Source organism: Mastomys coucha, unplaced genomic scaffold, assembly GCF_008632895.1.
Source record: "Mastomys coucha isolate ucsf_1 unplaced genomic scaffold, UCSF_Mcou_1 pScaffold23, whole genome shotgun sequence".
Lineage (NCBI taxonomy): Eukaryota > Metazoa > Chordata > Mammalia > Rodentia > Muridae > Mastomys > Mastomys coucha.
This window is the reverse complement of record NW_022196906.1, coordinates 34244553-34267069: the sequence shown is the minus strand read 5'-3', so window position 1 is coordinate 34267069 and position 22517 is coordinate 34244553. Positions and strand designations below refer to the sequence as shown.

Here is a 22517-nt window from a genome sequence, read left to right as displayed (position 1 = left end):
ATATATAGATAGATAGATAGATAGATAGATACTCATTTAAAAGAAACAAAAATGAACTGTGTATTTAGACTTGGGTCTTACCGTCAAAATACCCACTCACAAAAATATTTCAAAAAGAGCAAAAATCCGAAGTGAAGACTGCTTCTGCCCCCAGTATTTTTGTTTTTGTTTTTCCTTCTGGGCAGGCCTGGGAATTTCAGCCAGGACCTCGTGTGTGAGGCGAGTACTCTGAGGCATGGCACCAACAGCCTCCAAACATTTTGCATGAGGCATACTTAAACTGCATTGTATAGATCTCCCTATCAGGGGTTTGGTGAGTCAAATGCAAAGCTATTCAGAAGAAAACAAGCCAGATCTGCAGAGCATGTCTCATGGATATTTTCCATCTTGATTACAAATGTCAGCATGCAGAGACCCAGCAGTGGGCTGAGTTTGCTTAGCGTCTATTCCCTCCCACTTGAGCATATTTTATAAGACTTCCAGGAAGCTGCACAGGGCCATTTCTATTCCTGGTGGGGGTTTAGATACCACTGCTCAGAGAGCCACAGTGATGGCTGGGGCATCCTTGATTGACCTAGTGCGTCCACCTGCTTTGGGATGTTGTCTCTGCTCCTCCCATTTGTTTAGAATAGTCAGTCCTTTGGAGACTAAAAGAAAAGACATCATTGTTTTTGTTCTTTTTGTATTTCTGCTTGTCTCTGGAGGAAGCTTCATGGAAGACGACTGCTTTGGGTAGGAATTGTATTGAAAGATCAAACAAGCCTTTCCAGGAGAGAGACTTGTGGATGCGATTCTGGCTCCCAACAATGCAGGGAGGACACATAGTCTCGGTCTAGAACAGAAACATCTACAGAATAAAAGCAGGTAGAGAGTGGCCATGGTTTCCAGTACAGCAATTGGAAGGTCCCGTGCTCATTGCTGTTCTGAGGCCTCATTAAGTGTCTTCAGCTGCTGGCCACTGTCCAGCCGCACGTGATGTTAGGAGGTTTTGTGAAAGTCATTCAGACCCAAGGGAGGACTTGAGGCCTGCTTTTGAACCAGGAACTTCCTTCCATTGCCCACCAGCTCCTGCAGTGTTTGGTTGCCTAAACTGTGTGGCGCTCCCATTACTCCAGTGCTGACATGCCACCTCTTAACATTTCCTCTGAAGAATTAAAGAGGCCAGACTGTTGTTTTTTTTTTTCTTAGATGTACTCTATGCTTTCACATACACACTTGAAAACGGGTTTCCTGCAAGGCATCCCTGTAGACTGGAAGCCTGTAGTTTTCTGTTTTGTGTAGAGTAGGGTTTCCAGACCGGTGCTGTCTTGCCTGTCTTCTGCAAGCAGTGTGCTATCTTCTAGGCATGCTTCTGGCGACACTGGAAGGAATAGCCCATTCCCTCACTTGCTGAAGGTAGTGAGGCTCGAAGTGAGTTATTGCCACGTGTTACGCCTCTTTCCATATGGACCTTTATGATCTTGTCCATGGAAATTAGACTTTCGCATCCCTTCCAGAATTGGAGAAGAAATGTGTTACCAAAGGTTCAGGCGTATTTTGTCGTATAGACTTTTTTACACCAGACAGGCCCACTACCTTCCTGCTGATCTCTTTACTTAGAACTCTTCTGCCCCTATTTCTTCTTTTCTGGTCCCTGTTGGGTTGGACTGGAAGAGTCAAGCATTTAGAGGTAGAGCGCTTCCCAGCTGCCCACCACAGCCATAACAATGGTATTTTATCTGTTCTCCCTGGAAAGACAGGATGTGGAGAGACCGGTAGAGATGATGTGCCAACAGGGGAGGAAGGAGAAAGAGCTGGGCTCAGCAGCACTAGCTTGTTTGCTGTCCTGTCAGCTGTGGTCAGCATGGCTGCCTTCTGTCTCACATTCCGTGGCCAAACAGCTCATTTTAAAGTGATTCCTATTACCTGAAAAGGTAAAATAATAAATAAATAAACAAATGAATAAATATTAAGAAAGCAAAGCAAGAATATGAAATTTTAAAGGGAAAATGACCCAAGGGTCAGCCCTCTCTGGTCCCTTCAGACCTTTCTTGGAATAGACAAACTGAGGCTCAGGGTAAAGGGAGGATATGACACCTACACATTTGTATTCTACAAGGATAGAAGTTATCTTATAAGGTCAGTGTTGGGTTGTGGCACGTAATCCTTCCCTCAGCATAAATCATCCTCATTAGAGACAAGTACAGACTGTGTTCCTTACTGGGAAGCCTGTCTTGGGACAATAGTCTGAGCTTTCCAGGTGCCACCTTTAGCTGACAGCCCTACATGCATGAAAAATGCACATCAAGAGAACGTATCTGTAGATAGGGACCCTCTGCATTGGTGGCCAACCCAACCTGGCACATCCATGGACACAGGCCAATGGCAGCACTTCCCAACCTCTGTGCATTGAGTCTAGAAAGCTCTCTCTGTATTTCAACATGACAGCCTTCTTGAGTACTGTCCAGATACTGTACTAGACCAAATGGGAGCTGGGCGAAGGTACTTAGCAGTGGTTAGTGGTGCTTTTCTTTCCATCTGGCTTTTGTGCTGGCTGACCTCATCAACCAACCCTTTGAGACGTGTCAGATGGTACCCGAAAGCCCCTAGCTGGGGACTGCGGTATCTCATGTACCAGAATTCTTTTTTTTTTTTTTTTTTTTTTTTTTTTTTTTTTTTTTTTTTGTCCATGAAGGCCTTTTATTTATGCTTTACATTTAAAAAAAAGAATCCCAGGATTTTCCCTCCTGTATGTTTTCGTTGCCTCTTCATGGTCCATGATGCCAGCCGAGGTTGTCAGCACAATGAAACCAGACTGCTGTGAAGGGAGCAGGTTATTCTGCCATTTCTCTAGGTCTTTGAGCTGAACATCAAATCTAGGGCTTATAACTCCACACTTGTTCAACCTTCCTGTGAGGTTCACAATGATCTTCCCAGGTCTGTGATCATCAGTGATCTCAAATTCACCAATGTAGCCGTGCTTCATCATCACAGTTAAGAACTGAACAATGGCTTTAGAACACGGCCTGATGAGGACCTGGCGTTTGCCTCTCTTCTCAGCGTTGTTGATGCTCTTAAGAGCATCCGCCAGAACATTCATTCACACCATGGTGATGGCGAGGAAAGATGGCAGAAAGAGCTAGAATTCCTTTTTAAGTCACCCCGAACCTAACACCTTTCCTACTTTCACACACATGTGCACATCTCCATCCTGTGCACACATATGCTCCCCAACCTAGTTCCTGAGACAGTGCAGGGGGTGGGCTACCAATGCTGTTTTCATGTTGGAAGCTCTGTTAGCTACTGAAGCTAGAAGAGATTCTTTAGTCTAAAGTAGGAGTGGGATCTGAGTAGTGGAAGAAGCTTTGGACCAGCCACAGGAGGGACGCAAGGTCTGTTCTTAGGCACATGTCAGCATCTTAACTGGGACACCCAGCAAGCGGGCTTCCCTGTTTAAGACCTTAATCCTGTATTAAGAAGAGGCCAGTCACCTCTGCAAAGAGGTGATTTGGAGAGGGACTTAGGGTGTCCTAATATCCTGAAGTGGGCAGAAGAGTGGAAGCCACAGTATGGTCATATGCTTATTGCAAGGAGCTGGGACTTTAGAAGTTGCCAAGTAGAACCAAAGCCTTTGGATTTGACCCTTTCTTTCAACTTTAACTGTGTATTGTATGTACTGTTTGTTCACACACATTCATATGCCTTAGGACCGGAAGAAGGCCTTCAGAAAACTCAGACATGGGGTCTTACTGGGAAATATTTTTTTGGAAGCAAAGCTGTTCTCAAGGACCCTGGCTTTACAGGTTGGAAGGACATGAGTAAGGATTGGGGAAAAGAAAGGGAGATTGAACTTTCTTGAACCTGGAATAGGCTTTAGCTAGCGCTCTGCAAGCTCCCGAGCTGAGAGCCATCCCAACTCTACACAAAGGTAGTCCTTGTATCCAGGCAGGTAGATGCCGTCTGTCCTTGGGGAGGGGCATGGTCTTGGTTGAGGCTGCCACCTGCAGTGAAGGAAAGTTCTCACAGAGAAATTCGGTTGTGTGGGAGCCATCTGTAGCTGTTGTTCTGGGCAGGTGTGGGAGTGGCTGTAAACAGGCCTGCCAAGGTAGCCTCCATGCTGCTGTCTTCCCACATTATTCTAGGGACTCTCACAGCACACTGCTTGATGTCTTCATTCCTGAGTCACTCAGAGAGCAAAGTGATCTCCCTTTGATGGTTGTGAGGGCGGGTCTACCGAGATGGAGCCATGTGTGGAAAGTGGATGGAGTTAGTGGCAGACTGTCCAGTGTTGACTCTGTGACTGATGTAAAGAACATTCAGTTAAGTTGTTTATATTGTTATTGCTTAATCCCTCTCCATTTCAACCCTGGGATGTGGGAAAATTCATTGACTTTAGTTTACATCATTAAAAAATGGATTAGTTTGCAGGGAAGCAGTGGGGTGGGGTTTGCGGAAGAGGTTGATGGTGGTGGTGCACACCTTTAATCCCAACACTTGGAAGGCAGAGGCAGGCAGATCTCTGAGTTTGAAACCAGCCTGGTCTACAGAGTGAGTTCCAGGACAGCCAGAGCTACTACAGCCAGAGAAACCCTGTCTTGAAAAACAATAGACAAAACAAAACAAACAAACAAACAAACAAATGGGTTTGTTATCTGTCCAAGTTTTAAAGCTCGTCAGCCCTAAGTTAGTCATTCTGCAGGCAGGTTCTTGGTTCATGGCTTTCCTGCTTAGACAATTAAAATTACTTGTACAGTACAGAAAACTGCCTGTTTTAGGATGTTCCCTGTTTTGTGAAACTGAGCCCGGCCCGGCCCTTGAGCTCCTTAGCCCCCACTATTACCTTTTCTACTCCATACTTTTCATATCAATTTTTTAAGTTGCTTCGCACCTCCTGGGCTCCACAAAGATATATGTCACCATGAGCTTTCTATAGAATCATGACCAGAAGATCTTTCGTCTGTGTCTTCACCAGTCTCCTTTTTCCCCTCTCTCTCTATATATATGACTAAATGTCTTTTTGGTCCTTTTCTTTATACCAGGTGTAATGTTAGGAACACAAGTGGGACCCTATGCTTTCTCTTGGGTTCAGAACACTTTTGGTGCCTGCTACTACAAATAGATTCTTCCTCAGTGTCACCAAATGACTAACTTAGATACAGGAGAAAAGGATCTTCCTACTTTTTTTTTTTTCAGAACACTACTATATGTAGCCACAGCAAAATTTAAAACCAAAAGGAACGATTAGAATCAGAATGGAATAAAAATCAGAGATGGGAAACACTAGGATTTGACCATTGTAAATTTAAGTCTTTAGACCTTGGTAAATGACATCTCATATGCTTAATAAACCCACAGGAGTGTTCTGGATCTTGTTGACTCAATTTTCTTTGCTGTGAAATTGAAATAATAAGACTAAATGAGATATAACCCAGTGTGCCCTTCATTTCATTCTTATACAAGGACTGGCCCATTCCTTTCTCATATTATGTCTCATTCTGTGGAAAATCATTTTTACAAGCATAGATTTCAAATTCTTTTATTTCAAAAGTTGAAGAAATTTTAAGATTCACAGAATTTAAGATTTGAAGAAATTTTGTATATTACTAGCAGATTAGCTTAGAGTTGTTTGGGCCAATGATTGCTGAACGGTGTCTCCTGGTGAACCCTTTGGTTACCTTGGAGGGCACTCATGCCTGTTTCGCCCTCCCTAGCACTCTTACTTACCTAGTGTGAGAGGAGATTCAGACAATGTAGTGGCTCAAACCTCCCAGCTGATTCTAATGCAGCACATGGGAAGTGGAGGGTTACATCATTCACTGGATTTCACATTGATCCTGGCTGAAAACCTAGAAAATCCTAGAATTAATGATTATGGGTATCTAGAAAACATAAAGCAGTAATATAGGTACCATTAATTTTGTTTGGATAAAGCTCTAAAAATTGTGCTGGATGTTTATATTCACGGTGAGTCGGGACTTAACTGATGTGTAGAAGTAGCTACCACGCAGCTACTTCTCTGTCTCCAGCAGGCTAGAATTAGACAGGAGTTCATTCCTCAATATCTACTTTGCTATATCTGGTCCTAGAGAAAGCTGCCATACCTCTGTGTCTCCAAGTCCATGATGAAGTTACAAATGGACACTTGACTTAGTGTCAGTAGATCGAGCACTGTAATATAACCGCATGGATCTCCAGCATCAGCGTTTTCTTCCTCCATCCTTTGAGATATTCCTTGCTTCAGGTTTTTATTGTGTAGACATCCTTACGTGAAGGATGCAGTACTAACAAGGGGCTCTGGATTACAGGTAGGTCAGATTCCGTCCGTGTACTCATCTGAGCGCTTCCAATTCAGCTCTTGTGGAGTGGAGTCTATGTTGAACTCAAGGAAGGCATGGTAGAGTCTTAAGGGACATTCGTTTTCCTGCATTTGTGGTTATAAAACCTGGAATATTCTAAATAGAATACCAGATGGCCAAAGCTTTAGCAACACACACACACACACACACACACACACACACACCACAGAACTTAAGATCAGTGGGGTTCAATCAGCAGACAGAAACCGTGCCAATAATTGGAACAGTGAAATTAGTATTAAGAATCATTAACAAGTATTTTTGAAAAGCACAAAGAAAAAGTCAGGAACAAACGTCATAGACAGAGTAGGAGCACTCATACCCTCTAGTTAGAAGCAGAACACTAGCTGAAGAGTTAGCCTACTTCCAGGCTTAGACTTGAAGGTATGTGTGGTTCAGGCTCAGTGTATGTTGAAGGTTCTTGATGTGCTCCAAAGCATTTCATGTGGAAACTGCCCATTGGGACATTCTGTCTATTTGTAGAATATCTCAACTGCCCTCTACTGGCAAGACCTAATGCTCTGTCCTGCTTTCAAAGTAGAAATGCAGCAGGGAACAGCTCCACCATCACAAGGCAGGGTAATGAAGGGTGAATTTAGAGCCAAGGGGGAAAACCCTGATAACTGGCCAAAAAAGGAATAATGAGACAAATCTTTCAAGGTGTTTTGTGCTACAGAATACTACAGCAAATTATATCATCAAATATAATTTTACTTGAACAGGTATTTATGAAAGTAGCTAAGAATCCTGAGAAAAGTCAGATTTCTGACACTCAACTTTCTAACCAGTTTGAAATAAAAAGTTTTATAATTTATAGCAAACTTTGTGGAAATTTTTATCCTTGTCTCTAGCATTTGAAAGATTCTTTGTAAACATGAAATCTTCTTTTGACATATCCCACATACTTCAGAAATGCTCTAGATGCCTGTCTACACTTTACAAAAGCCCTCATGATTGGGATGACGAGATAAGACAATCAGATTATCATCATCATCATCACCATCATCATCATCATCATCATCATCATCATCATCATCACCATCACCATCACCATCATCATCATCATCATCATCATCATTATTATTATTATTATTATTATTGCCTACCGTTCTATATCATTCCACAAAATCAGGTCCAATTAGAATGCCTGAGTGCTTCCTCTGGAAGTCTTCATTGTGATGCAAATAAGATTCATAGATATAATAAGACTTATCCTGTGATCACAGCTTCCCATTCTTGTCAACAACAATTAAGCAGTTGTGGTGAACAGTAGACTGTGCGGACAGCAACCTCCTTTACATAAAACAGTTGAATATTGCTGAGTTCAGTGAGACTATTTGGGTCAAGAGGATTTGCAGACACACTTTATTTTTTTTTTTTAATTTCTCTAGAGTGCTGCCTGGAACAGGCTTTCAGTATAGCACAGGACTCTGAGAAACCTCATTTTCATTGGGAACATGGCTGCTGTTCACTGTTTCTGTGGGAAAGGTTTAATTCAGGAAAGGCCATCACCTTTACCTCAGTTTCCCAAATTGATTTTAACAGACTGAGCACCTAGGTACTCTTGGCTTAGCTGTTGGCATGTAGAGACTGAATCAGAGCCCAGCACTCATCCAAGGAAGTCCAGTTAGCTACGTGGTTACTCAGTGTGGTTGATAGATGCTGTTAATAACTGGCTTGGGCCTTGAGACAGGTCAGGAGCTGCTGCTTTTCCTGATGAGCAGGAGTGGGCCCATGGAAGACATGCCCTGCTGTTCAGTTATTGTAGCTACAGCAAAGCCATAGGACCCTCCCCTTTACATTCATCTGAAGCATGGAGGTTGGGAGCACCCATCTTTCATTTTGTTGGTAGGCTTACATGAAATCATTTGCTTAGCAAGTTATATTATACTTAGTATACCAAATGAGGTGCTTGCCTAAAGAAAGGGAAACTTTCATCCTAGAACACAGCAGAGCAGTTTCTGAATTACTTGAAATGTAACTTCTGAATGATGTCTGTGTTAGGCAGAGCAATTGAAGGACATGTTGGTGTCATGTTGGTTTTTGTGACTGTATTAAAGACCCAAAAATCTTAATCTTCGTGTAGTTAAGTCTTCATATAAAACATAAAGATGGTACTCAATAGAACCCGCATTTGAAACGTTACACTTGACATATCTCTGATCTTTTTACTGATATTGTTTTCAGTATAAACCATGAACATGCTAATAGTTCCATACAAGAGAAAGCTGAATCTGTGTATTTTAGAATAGCCATGGGAGACTCTGAAAAGTCAGCTCCTTGTGTTCAGAGTCACTCAGCGGTAGTGAGGAGCTGGGGTAGGCAGGATAAGGCATGGACCTCTGACTCACCACCTACTACAATCCTAGGAGAGCTTTACTCAGTGTGAAGATACCGACTAATCATCTGCTGTACTCCTATGTGCCTGCACGACAGGAGGGATAGCCTAGAACCTTCCTAGGGAGGTAACGCCAGCAGAGAGAACACAGAGTTTGCATTTGACTCATGAGTCATATACTTCAGTTTGTAAGGGGCACAGTGGCGGATGCACCCAACTCTTTGTGGGTGCTTCCACATGCCTTGGCTGTATTTCTTCTAAGTGATACATGTGTTACCATGTATGTATGTATGTATCTATGTATGCATGTATACACACACACATTCAGTTTATGTGTATACACTGAGTCCCAGATAGGGGTGGTACAGTGACCTATTAAAGATTACAGGTGCAAACTTGTAGTTGGCTAGATGTTAGTTTTGGACTCAGCCTTGACCCAAGTCCAAGGCCATTCTGTGGAGTAAGAGAAGAGGCAGGTAGGAGGAAGAGCTCATGACAGAGAAGGAAGAATGAATTGAGACAGTGTGTGGGTCCCTCAGCATCGCCAGTGTGCCTTTCTGTGGAACTGAGATGCCTTTAAGAAACTGAAGTGGGGCCAGACAGGCCAACTCACCCGTTTCTTTGATCCCACAAGGCTGTTACTCTGTCACCAGGAAGTAGGAAAAAACAGTCTTGAAAAGACCTGTCATGATGAGGCTACGAGGCCAAGGACTTAAAGAATGAGTTGTTGCTTTGTGTTTTGTTTTGTTTTGTTTTTTTCCTACCAGATGCTCAAGCAGTGTTAGTGCTCAGCAGGAGTTTGCTGAGCAGGATACAAGTGTCAGCAGTGGGAATAGTGATTATCCATCTCCAGCATGTTCTCCGTACAAGCTGACAGACAAGTACCATTTCATAGGAAATCCCAGAGAGTGAGAATGTGTCTGTCAGCCTTCGGCACTCATTGAGGGTCTAAGGGACAAAGCGCGGGCATTGGAAAATCAGATACAGTATTCTCTTAAAGCTCTAAGACAGAGTCTCAAGGGATTAAAGTTTGGGATGTAGTGGTCATTGTTCATGCGTTAATCTGGGGTTGGATTTCCCTTTCTGCAGCCCTCAACAGACAGTAGTTCTTCAAACATTTCAAGTACACCTAGGGCTTTGACAATGCTGTTGTAGTTTGTATCTAAAATGTCCCCCAGAAGCCCACACAGTGAAGGAATGGCCCGTGGTACTTTGCTACATTGGTACAGTGGCCTGTGGTACTTTGGGGAGGTGAGGAGACTTTGGGAGGTATGGGGCCTTGTTGAGGAATGATCACGGAAGGCAATTTCAGGACTGCAGTTGTTCCCTTTGTCTTGGCTTCCTCAAGGCCATGGGTGAACAGGTTTCTTCCTCCTCACACTTTTGCCATGATGTGCCAAGATAGGACCAGTGACCATGAATTAAAACCTCTAAAACTGAGCCAAAGAAAGTCTCTCTTCTCCTAAGCTATTCACCTTGGGTGTTCTGTTGTGGTAATGGAACCTTAACCAAGGTAGCTGATGATTATGAGGCCAGAATCAGGTGACCCGGGTGGCCAATTGAGCCTCTTGATTGCTTCCTTATCTTGTACTGTGACGGAAACTGTGACCTGAAGCAAGGGAGCTTCGAAGGGTTTACTCTGGCCCACAGTTGGAAGGGATACAGTCCATTGTGGCAGGAAAGGCATGACAGTGGGAGGATATGGTGGCCTGTTCATATCTGGTGAATCAGGAAGCAAAAATCTCAAGCCCAAACTGGGAGCAGCCTATAATTTTTAATCTTGTGGCTTTATGTCTGCCAGCTAGGCCTCATGCCTAGATGGTTCTTTGTTCTTCCAAAACAGAGCCAACAACTGGGAACAAACATTCAAACGCATAAGCCTGTGAGGAATATTTCTCATTTAAACAACAGCCTCCTCCTTGCTGTAGTCCCTTCACTTCTTCTGGGACTCAGTGTCTTCATCTGTTAGATGGGCCACATAAGCCTATTCAGATGGCTGCATGAAGAATTGAATTACTTCATATGAACATGTGCCTCGCAAACGAGGAGTGGTTTGAAAGGTAGGTGTTAGCACAGTGACTGAGTAGGATAGCAGACATTCTCCCAGGGCATGTGTGAGGACAGATACTGCATCTCAGTGAATAGACAAAGAGAATACAGTTTTAAGAGGTACAGCTTCAGATGTGAGAACTCAGATGACCCCACTCCAGCATGGAAGCAAGAGCTTAACGTGGGTGTTATTCTTCTGTCTGTGAGAGTCTGACCTGCTTGGAAAGTCTGTCGCCTCTGTCAGGGAGGTGCTGTCCTGAACAGCAGAGTATGGTCTCCAGTGCTATCTTCCTTCTCCCTATTCCCAGGGCTCAGGCAGGGGAGAGCAGCTGTCATCCTCTGAAGGCTGCAAGCTTCTATTTGGAGCTCAGCACCTGTGTTTTTCTTTAGTGTCACCTCCTTGATACAAGTTGACCTAATAGGCAACACCTGGGAAATAATCGGTGACAGCAAGAGGAGCAGAGGCTCCCAGGAGCATCGCCTTGTGTTTTGTCAGATTTGGGCATGAAGAGGAAGTAATGCCTGCAGCCCTAGTAGCTCTGCCCTCCAAGCTGGCATGAATAATTGAGAGCTGGCAAGCTGACTGCACCAAAGAGTTGCATTATGTAAATCGGCAGGCTGCCTCTGTGTGTGTGTGTGTGTGTTCCTGCTCGAAAGGGTGTGTGTGTCTGCCGCCTTTGCGCCTGCGTGCCTGAGCTTAGAACAGCTGTCTGTGAGGGAGTCGGAGAGAGAGGGAGGGGGGAAGAGAGAGAGAACAGGAGAGAGAGAGAGAGAGAGAGAGAGAGAGAGAGAGAGAGAGAGAACGCAAACGCAAAAGACTTCTGCTCCCCGCTGCACTGGCCACACCAAATAACAGCCACAGAGGGAGGTGGGGGGGGGGGAGAAAATAAAAGGGTGCCATGCTTAAAATTCCAGAGCAGTAAGAAACAGCGGAGCAGGAGAGCGCCCCCAGCCTATGTAAGCTGTGTTCCCAGTCCCCTCCCCAGTAGACACAGGGCTTTTGGATGGGTATGGAGGTGAGTGCCCTCCAACCTCCTCAGGGCCCCCACTCCCTGCCCCCACCCCCACTGCCCAATGCATGAATGAATGAGTTTTCTGCACTGCACTCTGCTGCGTTCCTAATGGCTTCCAGGTTAGTGCTACCTCGTGCTGACGCTTGTGTGTGTGTGTGTGTGTGTGTGTGTCTGTGTGTGTCTGTGTGTGTCTGTGTGTCAGTCTATCTTTGTTTCCTTGTGGGAATTTTGGGAAGTGGGTGGTTATGTCCTGGAGTGGGGTGGGGGCTCTGGGGACCTGGAGCATGGACCTGTCTGTCTGGTTGTGTGCTTTTTCCAAGCGAGGCACTGGCTGCTCAGGGCTGCCGAGAACACAGACCTTCAGAGGCAGAGTAAATCTGGAGTCCATGTTGATTGCTTCTGTTCTCTGTCCGGGGATCGAGAGAGCAGCCAGTGTGACACCATGCTGCAGATACACCACATTCTTTTCCCCTCCTGGCACCTCTTCTCCTTTCTTCCATTGTCCCCACCTCTCACCATGAGCACTACCTGGGCTGAGCTGAATGGTCCAGCACTGAGAGGTGGCCTTGGGGTAGACTGGAACTTGATGGAGTCCCCTTTACCCTCTGACTCGAGATCGATGGTCAGGAGATGGAATTAATGGTGCGTCATAGAGGTGGCCAGGAGCTGCTGGGGGAAGCTGGACAGGCCATGTGCTTCTGTTCCCCACCCACTGACTTCCTGTGGGTAGGAGGTGACAAGAGCGGTGACCAGGAAGATAGGGACAGATAACGCTTATCCCAAGGGAGAGGACGATGCAGCATGTGGATCTGGCCAACAGAAGGAAAGGCTGAGAGCAGATGCAGGCAGCTTACGATTGATCGGGAAATAAAGGAACTTGCTTTTTTTCTGTGACTTAGCTGGCACTTGCTTCAGAGACCTGCCATATGTTTTGAGAAAATAGATACTCGGTGGCCAGGTCTCACTCCCCAAAACCTCCCTGCATTGTTAGTTATTTACTTGACTCAAGGAAGTGGTGGTTGTGGGTAGGGGAACTTACTCACCTCCCTCTGGCCTCAGCCAAGAGTTCAGCCAGGACTAGGGGAAGTGATCTCTGCTTTCTTTGACATTTACTAGCAAACTGTTGGGGTTCTTGCCTCCACTCGCCTCACCCCTTCTCTCCTGATGGCTAACCTTGAATGATGGTAGCACTACCCAGCTTAGAGAAGTCTGGGACCAACATGAGAAAAATCTAGGCTTGGAAGGAGAGACAGAGAAAGGGGTGTTGTATGGGGCTTCCTGAGGCAGGAGAGTAGCTGTCAAGATGAAGGGAAAGTAATTCCTTAAGAACTTGTCAGCGGGCAATGAGCAGAGAACCTGCTTGAGGTGGTTAACTTGTTGGGCATTGTGTGATTTGGAACTCGATATCAAGTGAGGATAAAACGAAGGGTAGGAACTTTTGCGGTCTTCCCCTCTTCCCAAATCTAATGGCCCTAAACATTTCTGCTGCCACAGAGAGCAGATCCACAGCCCTTCCAGAGTTGTGTAGTATTCTAGTCAAGCAGTTTCCTGGTCTGGGGGACACAGGAAAAATGGGCTTGCAGAGAAGATCTTTACTAGCTGCACGGGGTTAGAGTAGGTTGAAGTGCTCTTTCTGTAAATATCTTGGCTCTGTGGGCCCCATGGTCTCTATGAGGTACCCGAGTCTGTCTCAGACAGTGGGAGTCACTCTGAGTAAATGTGTTTGGGTGTGTTCACAATAGAACATTTCTCTGGATCCCCAAAAGTTTAACCTATTACAGTTTTTTTTAATTTGTTTTTTTTCTTTAAAAAAAAAGCTATTTAAAAATATAAAAATTTATGAATTCATCCAGGTAAGAACTTAAGGTCCATGGTTCTGCCATCTCCCTTAGAGAGATATAAGCCTATTGACAATTGAGAATAAGAACTGGGTGACGTCATTGCCGCACCGATACTCAGGACCCGCCTAGTGAGGGGAAGCGGTGAGTGGGTGTGCTCCTTGTAGGGATGTACATCAGTATGTAACACGTGTAGACACCCCTACCCTTAGCAGGGATGAGGTAAAAGTAAGTACCCACAGGCCCAAAAGAGAAAATGACTAATTCTAGATTTCCCTGATTCAGAAGAAGGCTCCAAAAATAGGATTGCGCTCTGATTTCTCAAGTACACGGGGCGGGGTGAGGGGGTAGGGGGTGATTATCCTGCTCTATTCTGAGTCTGTTGGACCACTTTGGCAGTATTACAGCCATGTCTGGGCTCACCAGTATTTGGGGGCTGTGATCAATTAGATTCCAATTCAGAGGACACTGAAGCTAGCCAGTGGCTGAGGAATCCTGTTATTGCAAGGGACCACCTCGGGTAGAGTGGCATGGGAGCCGTATGAAAATACTGCTTATAGAAAAGAACTGAGATTGATATTAGGGTTCCTTGGAGGGGGGTGGGGAGAACTTTGGTAGGAAAGCTACAGGAAGTAGTTTGAGCTTTATTCGAGCTATTCAAAAGATCAATGATTTGCATGCCAAATAATGTCGCCCATCCCTTGATGTGTAAGAGTGCCACCTGAATAGAGACTGGTGCTTGGAGCCACAGCTCAAGGAAAGTGCCTCCTTCCAACTTGCTGGATCCTGAGTTTGATCCCCAGCCCTGCAAATACAAGACAACACCTAAGCGAAATTTGTATGGAATGTTGTTGGAGAGAGAGATGATGCTTTTTAATTTCTGAGAAGACGTTTCAGGAAGTACATTTCACTTTCAATAAAGGAGATGAGGAGTGAAGAAGTTACAGCCCAGAACCTGACCTCATGCTTAAGAGCTAGAAAGAAAGAAAATGGTATTAATTGTAATGTATTCATAAAAATTCTGGGTGTGGTTGGGCACACCTTTAATCCTAGTACTGGGGATGCAGAGGCAGGCAGATCTCTGTGAGTTTGAGCCTGGCCTGGCTTACACAGCGAGTAGCCAAGACTACATAGTGAAGCTCTGTCACAAGCACAAAACAAATGAACAAACAAACTAACAAGAAAGCTCTGGCCGGGTAGTGGTGGCGCATGCCTTTAATCCCAGCACTTGGGAGGCAGAGGCAGAGGCTGGTAGATTTCTGAGTTCGAGGCCAGCCTGGTCTACAGAGTGAGTTCCAGGACAGCCAGTGAAACCCTGTCTCAAAAAACAAAAACAAAAACAAACAAACAAAAGCTCTGGGTTTCTTCCTTGAATATTGTTTAAATCAGTCAGACAGACTTCTTCCTCTAATAGTCCTCATTATTCTAAATGCCCATGGCTTTAGCATAATGGCTTTCTATAAAGTATATATGTGCCTCTGTATGTGCATTCAGGCATGCAAATGCTTTCATGCATGGGCATATGCATGAGAGATCAGATGAAGATTTTTTGGGGGTGTCTTCCTCTATTATCCACCACCTTTTTGTTTGTTTGTTTGTTTGAGACAGGGTCTCTCACTGAGCCAGAAGTGTGTCATTTCAAGCTAGGTCAGTTAAGATAGACCAGCAATCTCCTGGGCTCCACCTGTGTCCAGCCACCAATGATGAGGTTACAGGCATGTGGATCCATGTCGGGCTTTTTAGTGTGTGCAATGAATTTGAACTCAGACCTTCTTAATTTCACAGCCAGAGATAGAAAATGAATGAAATCTGGGTTTGAATCTGAGAGCTCAACAAAGGTGTTAGCAGGTGGCTGTACCAACGAGGTGAGAACTGTGAGAGAAATGGACAGGCTGCTGTTCTGTGCTCATTCACCTGCTCATTTAGGATCTTTCATCTGACATAGTCCTATGGTAATCTGCTGCCTGTGTGGATGTAATCCCGACCCCAGAGAAAGTGATGCTGAGCTGGTTGTGGGCTCAGACCGCCTGTGTCTCTTTTCTGCTTCTCCAAATGGAGATCTGAGCCCTTCTGTCCCAGAGATGCGGAGGCTCTCTGTGCTTTGCAATGTGTTCTTTCCCACCCCCTTCTCACATCCTTGTATGTGTGTTGGGGGGTGGGATGGGTGAAGAGAACGTACGTTCATTTTCCTCTAACAATTAAAGCTGAAGCTCAGAGTGGAGGGGTTCCCCATGAGATCATACACAGGGGAGGGCCACCTGAGTAAAAAAGGCCACCTAACTTCTGCTGTGCAGTTCTTTGGGTCTTAAGCTTAGTTGCCTTAATCTATGGTGATGAGAGAGCTTGGTTTCCATGAAATCCAAGTAGTTCCAGTACTACTTGTACACGGTGTTAGCTAACTACACATCTGTCTCATCCTCTAGGTTAGACTTTCCTTAGTCAGAGATGCTGTTCCTCACATCAAGACGTGATCTGTCATGGAGCATGTTTCCACTGATGAATGGGGTAGAATGGGTTGGGTTGAAACACATATATGTGTGAGTGTCTGCAGAGTCCAAAGGGCAACCTCTCTGGTGTCACCCTCAAGGATGCCAACTATCTTCGTGAGTCAGGGTCTTTCATGGGCCTGGAATTCACCCACTAGGTTGGCCTCGCTAGCCATCTAGCTCCAGAAATCCTCCTGCTTCTGCTTCCCCAGAATCGACAGCAAAACCTGATCCTAGTGCTTGTGAGGTGAGCACACTACCCAGGTGAGAGCTCTTCCTCTCACCCTAGTCCTGAGCCTATTATTTTGTTGACGCTGGGGGAGGGGCCCATGATGAGCAAACTCAGAAGGAGCTGGAAATTCTATTCAGTTGAACTCCTCCTTGCCTTGTTTGACCAGCTGGTGGTCTCCCAAGTAGACTGAAAATCTTTTCCAAGGGACATCCTGAGATAGCTTAGCATCTGCTTTAACAAGGTCCCGTATTCCTGAGCCTTGAAGACTCTGACAATTTTTTTTGGGTAGAGTTGTACTTAGATTTGCGAAAGTCCCTGTTAAGTCCCTGCTCTGTGTCCAGTGTCATGTTTAATGTATATGGATACAAAGAACCAGGACCTAGCCACTATCCAGTGGGGCCCTGAGAGTGAATTTGCTTTACACGGTTAGAAGTACTTAGAAAGACTTGCTTGGTTACTGAGTTAGATTAGCTTTAACTAAGTGCTTTTTTAACTAATTAGCTTTAACTCATGTTAAGTGAGTGAGATTAGCTTTATATTCAAAGAAAAATCCAGAGTGGTGGTGGTGGTGGTGGGAGGACAGAGAAAGAGAGACAGAGACAGAGACAGAGACAGACAGACAGAGAGACAGAGAGAGGATGATCATTGCTAAGGTCTTTTAAAGAGACACCAGTACCTGCCTGCAGTGGCCCGTTACTGAAATTCCCATGCAGAGTACCCCAGGCTGTGTGTGTGGTCCCCTACATGGAGTGGAAGTGTGACCAGTAAGGTCCTTTCCAAACTGTGCTGTTAGAGGTCATGCAGCCAGTCCAGCAGAACTGGACCCCCGTCTTTCAGTTGCTCTGTTGAGGACACTCTTGGGGGGACAATATTGTAGCACACTACCAGGTTCTGTCTGTGATTTTAATATCTTATGCTTTATTTTATTAAGAGTCTCTGTGCTAGCCAGGCAGTGGTGGCGCACGCCTTTGATCCCAGCACTTGGGAGGCAGAGGCGGACGGATTTCAGAGTTTGAGGCCAACCTGGTCTACAGAGTGAGTTCCAAGACAGCCAGAGCTACACAGAGAAACTCGAAAAAACAAACAAACAAACAAACAAACGAAGAGTCTCTGTGCTATGGAATTAGGGAGTCAGTATAGTACTGTATTCTCCTTTTTTGCCTCTGCCACACGGAAGGTGCAGGATTTAGGAATAAGATCCAGTTTCTTCACTGCGAACTTGCATTAAACTTTAAACCCCTTTCACTCCATGGGCAGTTACAGGAATCTGTGCAGGTTTGTTCCTTTTAAGACTCTCTTTCAGGCAAGGCAGACAAGGAGCACAGACGAGGGACACAGGTTCACAGAAAGATTTGTCAGGGGCACCAGAGAGCTCAGAATTTTAATCCCAGATACTCTGATGTCTAGACAAAATGGCAAGGCCAGCCAGGAGTTTGGAAGTGATGTCATATTTCAGTTTTTATCAACTCAGAAGTCGGAATAAAGACTAAGAGCTGGAGATGTAAGGAAGGCTGGCTTGGCCAGCTTCACAAAGGTATGTCGAAGATAGTACTAGAGTGGGTAGCCCTATAGTCACGTAGGGCATGCATGTGAGCCCAGCAGGTGGCAGTTCATCCCCTAGAGGCACTGAGGTAACTTCTCTAGAGATGGGACCCCACCCCCAACAGTGTTCATTAGAGTGAGAAAAAGTGAAACCACAAAAGCATGACTATTCAGCTCCTGTAAGAGTTACGAAAGATAAAGGAGCAGTGGAGTGATGCATGGCAAGGTCACTCCCCGATGAGTGGTCCATCAGCAAACTGTTGCACAGAGGCAGCACCTGACTTTTGGTGCACTGATGGGGGAGAAAAAAAACAGTATGTGAAAGTTTAGCCGAGGAGAACAGAGACCAAGTAGGAATCCTCAGGTGGAGGTGAACTTGGGTTTGAGGATGAGAATGGCCCAGGGAGACTGGAAAAACACAGGGATACCGAGATACAAGATGAAATGGGGAAAGCAGCTCAATGCCCTCTGGGTACAGGCCTTGGAGGATTCAAGCCTTTCTCCCCAGAAAGCACGAACAAGGGAGCAGTATGGATAGGGTGTAGTGTGTGCTGGTGCGACCAGCTGTCTGACTTCTGACTGGCTCTAGCATACCCAGTGTTATCCCATGGAGACGATAATTTGTTTCTCTTTGAACTATCCACGGAGATAGCAGTAGCCCTGGCTTCTCCTGTGCCCTGGAAGGACCCAAACAAACTTATTTTGTTTGTGTAGGAAGAGGGGGGAAAGTGGGTCAGGCTGGTTTGGCATTTCAGGCATGGAGCCCCGGTTCCATTGCGGGCTCTGGTCTCCATGGAAATGAAAAGTAGCGTTTGTCATGTCTGTTCCTGATTTGAATTCCAAACTCTGGGCTCAGCAAGCTGCAGGAAGGCCAAGCAGTGGAGACTGGGGTAGATGGAGGCTTCAGCCATTGTGAAGATGGGTCCTTCTTGGCTGGAGCATGAAAAGACCTTTGCCCTGACCAGCTCTCACTTTCCCCATTACTCCTCCGGACCATGAATGCTAACGTCAGGCTAACTGAAGTTCTACTTCTCTCTCTTTGGCCCAAGACTGTTCATGGATCGTGCCAATGTGTCACTTACTCAGTTAATTCATCAACAACTGAAGTCACTGCTAAGACTTCTTCAGCAAGTATGTACCCAGTGGGAGGAAGGCTAGGTGGTCTGGTGGCCACCTGGCAGCGAGTGTTTAACGTGCTGTGTCATTACGTCATTAAGTTTTTTTTTTTTTTTTGAAAAGCAGTTTTAAGCATTCCTTGTATTATGACATTTTCCATTTTACTCAATGGTAGTGGCGTGTATCTGTTCGTGTGCACAGGTGCTCATGAATTCCAGAGGTCAATATCAGATGTTGTCTTTGATCATTTTCTACCTTTTTTTTTTTTTTTTTTTTTTTTGAGATAGGATCTTTCACTAAACCAGGAGTGCCCTAACTTGACTAGACTGGCTGAACAGCCAGGCCGAGGGACCTTCTTCTCAGGACTTGGGTAACAGGAACATGTTGCCATATCAAGCTTGTGGGTGACGGAACTCAGGGTCCTCATGGCTGTGTGGTGAGCATGTTACCAATGGAGCCCATGCTCCTTGTATTCTAAAGACCAGGAAGTAGGAATCAATAGGTGAAGGCGGCTGACTCCTGGAAGTAGCCTGAGTTGTAGGCACTGAACCCACAGATGTGTATAGACAGCTGCTCCACAAGATGTAATTAGACATTTCTTCCTGGAAGAAAGTGACTCCAGGGTAGAATTCTTCCAGGATTAGATTTCAGCTTTCGGGTATTCAGAGAACAGGTTCCATCCATGACCACAGGGAGCTCTTTGCATAAAGACAATAGTACGTTTTCCATCTTTTCTGCCTCAGCCTCATCCTGCATCCCAAAAGCTGTATGTTGCTGCAGATTTCCCATGATGTACCTTTGTACTGACTGGGGAAGGCTAAATTTTAAAAGCAGTGATTGATTATTCTTTAGGAAGGAGATATCAGGGGAAACTAGGGACCCAGCTGGGATTTGTGATTGAGGCCTATGAAGTCCTAGTGGGTCTGTCATTCCCACATACTATGCTGTGGTTTTTGGTGGGCGCAGACATTAAATTCAGAAACTCTCAGTGGACAAGCAAGAACATGAGGAAGAATAGTCACCATCAGTAGCCCTCTATAGACTCTTGAGTTTGAAACTGGTGTAGGTGGGCAGGAATACTTACTGATGGAAGTATTTGCAAGCAGTATGTAAATTGTTGGCAAAGTGTTACATACACACACCTGTGTGTCTTAGCCTTCCTATCTCAAACACGTGAGCATAGGCTATGAGCAAACTCAAGGAACGGCGGCTAATTTACACGGATAATTGCAGTGGACTCATGAAGAACAAAGGATTATCAATGAGACATTAGAATCAGCACCGAGATGGGTCATATGTCAATCAATACAAGAATCTGCTCTTGCCGGATAACAGGGTGAGGTGCCTGTCCTTGCTAGTGATAGTTAGCAGGGGACCATAAGCCAGAGATACCCCATGGGGTCCTGCTCTCCTCTACCACAGTCCCCTGCCTATGCTCCATTCAGATCTGCTTCAGCTCTCTATACTAGCAGGTCATATAAAGAGGTCAAAGTGATTTTTACCATTCCAGTGAGTCTGCCTACCTGTGGCATTATTAAAGAAGGCTCTGTAACAAAAGACATATAGGTATATCAATTATTTCCCCATCCTTCAAAGGATGTTTTCTTGGGCATAGTGGTTTCGGAGCTTCTGAGTGGTACTTATTTAAGATACAGATTCTGAACACGATCCCCCGGAAATCAGCTGGAGATGGAGTGGCGATCTAGACTGAGATCTTGTACTTTTAGGTACCACACTTTGTGTTGCAGCCTCCCCCACCCATCCTCCATGAGTCATGTCCAGCAACATTTACAGCTTTTACACTTATATCAGTAGGCCCAAGAGATTGAGGAAAGAGGCCAAGGGAGTTTAGGATCCATTGTGTGTGTGTGTGTGTGTGTGTGTGTGTGTGTGTGTGTGTGTGTGTGGCTCAGCTATTTATTGAGGCTGGTTATGCATCAGGCATTATGCTAAATATCCTCAAATGAGAAAAATAAGACTCAGGAACCAAGGTAACACAGAAAGCAAATGGCTTAAATGGGCCTTCAAGCTGGAATTGCTCACATGACACATTGGCAATTTACCCTACCCTACTGCTTTGAGGTACAGTGCCCAGATTTTAAATTCAGTGCCCTCCAGATTGCAGTAGTGCACTGGAGTAGATCAGAGAGTCATTTTTTAAAAGTTACCAGTGCTCCTTGACACTGAGAGTATTGTAGCCATGCACATGGTCATTAAAGGCTTCATAGGGCTGGGTTTGGGATACTGACTGGGAATGAGCTAGGGTTGTGGTGCTGGTGGGACCCTAAGATTGCAAGGAAATGGGTGGAGGCACAGGACACCCAGAGTGGCAAGTATATATTTTGCAGTATCTGGGGCAGAAACAATCTTTCATAAAGACAAACACATAAACTCAAAGAACACTAGCTGACCATTGTGCTCTGCTAAGAGTTCTGAAAGAGTGCACGGGTGGCTGATCAGGGAGCTGGCACTCTGACAAGGTCTGTCTGTGCCCGCAGGACCTCACTAGGACTAAGGATAGGGAAGGGGAGCCAAGAGAAGTGGTGCAGCTGCCAGGGTGTGTGAGGTGCAGGTTGGGAGCTTGTGAAGAGAGTCACTTGGTAGAAAGAAAACCTTTGTCCTCAGCTGCATTTCCCTGTTGCTCAAGGCTGTCAGCTAGACCTGAATCTAGGAGGTGGGCTCTGATCACGCAGAATGTTGAGACACTGTGGTCAGGCTCAAGGACGGGCTTTTATTTTTGTGAGCAAGGTAACTAGGACAGGAGTGAACTAGCCTTTGTTGCCAGGCTTAAGCATTGGAGAGGTGGGAACAGACGAGTATCTTCCTGGCCTAGGGGTAGTTGTCAGGGTCTTAGTGCACCTATTGTTAGGGAAACTGGGGGATTGTATGTAGGAGTCCTTTGAGCTTCAGTTCAAGACTTTCTCCAGCAGCTTCTCCTCACTCTCCATGTTTTCCTGTGCTCTTTAAGACTTTCATTCTGTTCATGCTGCTTTTGCGCTCGCTCTCTCTCTCTCTCTCTCTCTCTCTCTCTCTCTTTCTCTCTCTCTCTCTCTTTCTGCCGTTCTTTGACTTTCATGCCTTTACCTGGCTACATTTTCTGAACCCAATTCTTCAAGTAAAGCTTCTCGTCTCTCTATCTCTGTCTCCCTGTCTCCCTCCCCTCCACACACACTCTCACTTTCACCTGCTCTCTCTCCTTTCCTTCCTTCCCCCTCCTTCTTCTTTTTTTCCTTCCTTCCTTTCTTTCCTTCTTTCTTCTCTCTCCCTTTCACCTCCCCCATCACCTGCTTTCTTGGATCACACCACCTGTTTACCTGTAGCTTATATTCCAATGAGAGGTCATGTCTAGCTCTGCCTCTGTACTAAGCACAAGGATCTTTTCTCATTCACCTAGGTGAACTTGGGTGTTTAACATTGTACCATGTTGCCACAGACACAGTCATATCACCTTGACCAGACCCTTCTGTTGCTTAGGTTTCTCACAGGCCAAGGATTACAGGACTCTTCCTGAATTCAAATCAGAGGTCTTGTCTGTTGACTGATCAATATTGGCCCTCTCCTCAGTGCC

The 22517-nt window shown here is 45.4% G+C and overlaps 1 protein-coding gene and 1 pseudogene across 12 annotated transcripts in view; one reads left to right on the top strand and one right to left on the bottom strand.

Annotated features, from left to right (window-relative positions):
* The window catches only part of Gramd1b (GRAM domain containing 1B), a 164437-nt gene that overhangs the window by 99457 nt on the left and 42463 nt on the right, over positions 1–22517 (top strand). Inside the window, exons 1-3 of one of the 12 annotated variants that reach the window (XM_031344607.1) lie at positions 16416–16532; positions 17763–17825; positions 18883–18964. The exons of 5 other annotated variants lie outside the window; for them this stretch is intronic. Coding sequence is in view for 1 of the 7 variants with exons in the window: in XM_031344604.1 (XP_031200464.1) it covers positions 11805–11854 (50 nt within the window). In the remaining 6 variants the exon portion in view is untranslated. Of the gene's footprint in view, positions 1–10714; positions 10734–11488; positions 11855–16400; positions 16533–17698; positions 17826–18882; positions 18965–22517 lie in introns of those variants that run through there. 6 more of the 12 variants (XM_031344606.1, XM_031344609.1, XM_031344610.1 and 3 more) reach the window with 6 other exon arrangements.
* LOC116072523 lies at positions 2680–3094 on the bottom strand (annotated as a pseudogene).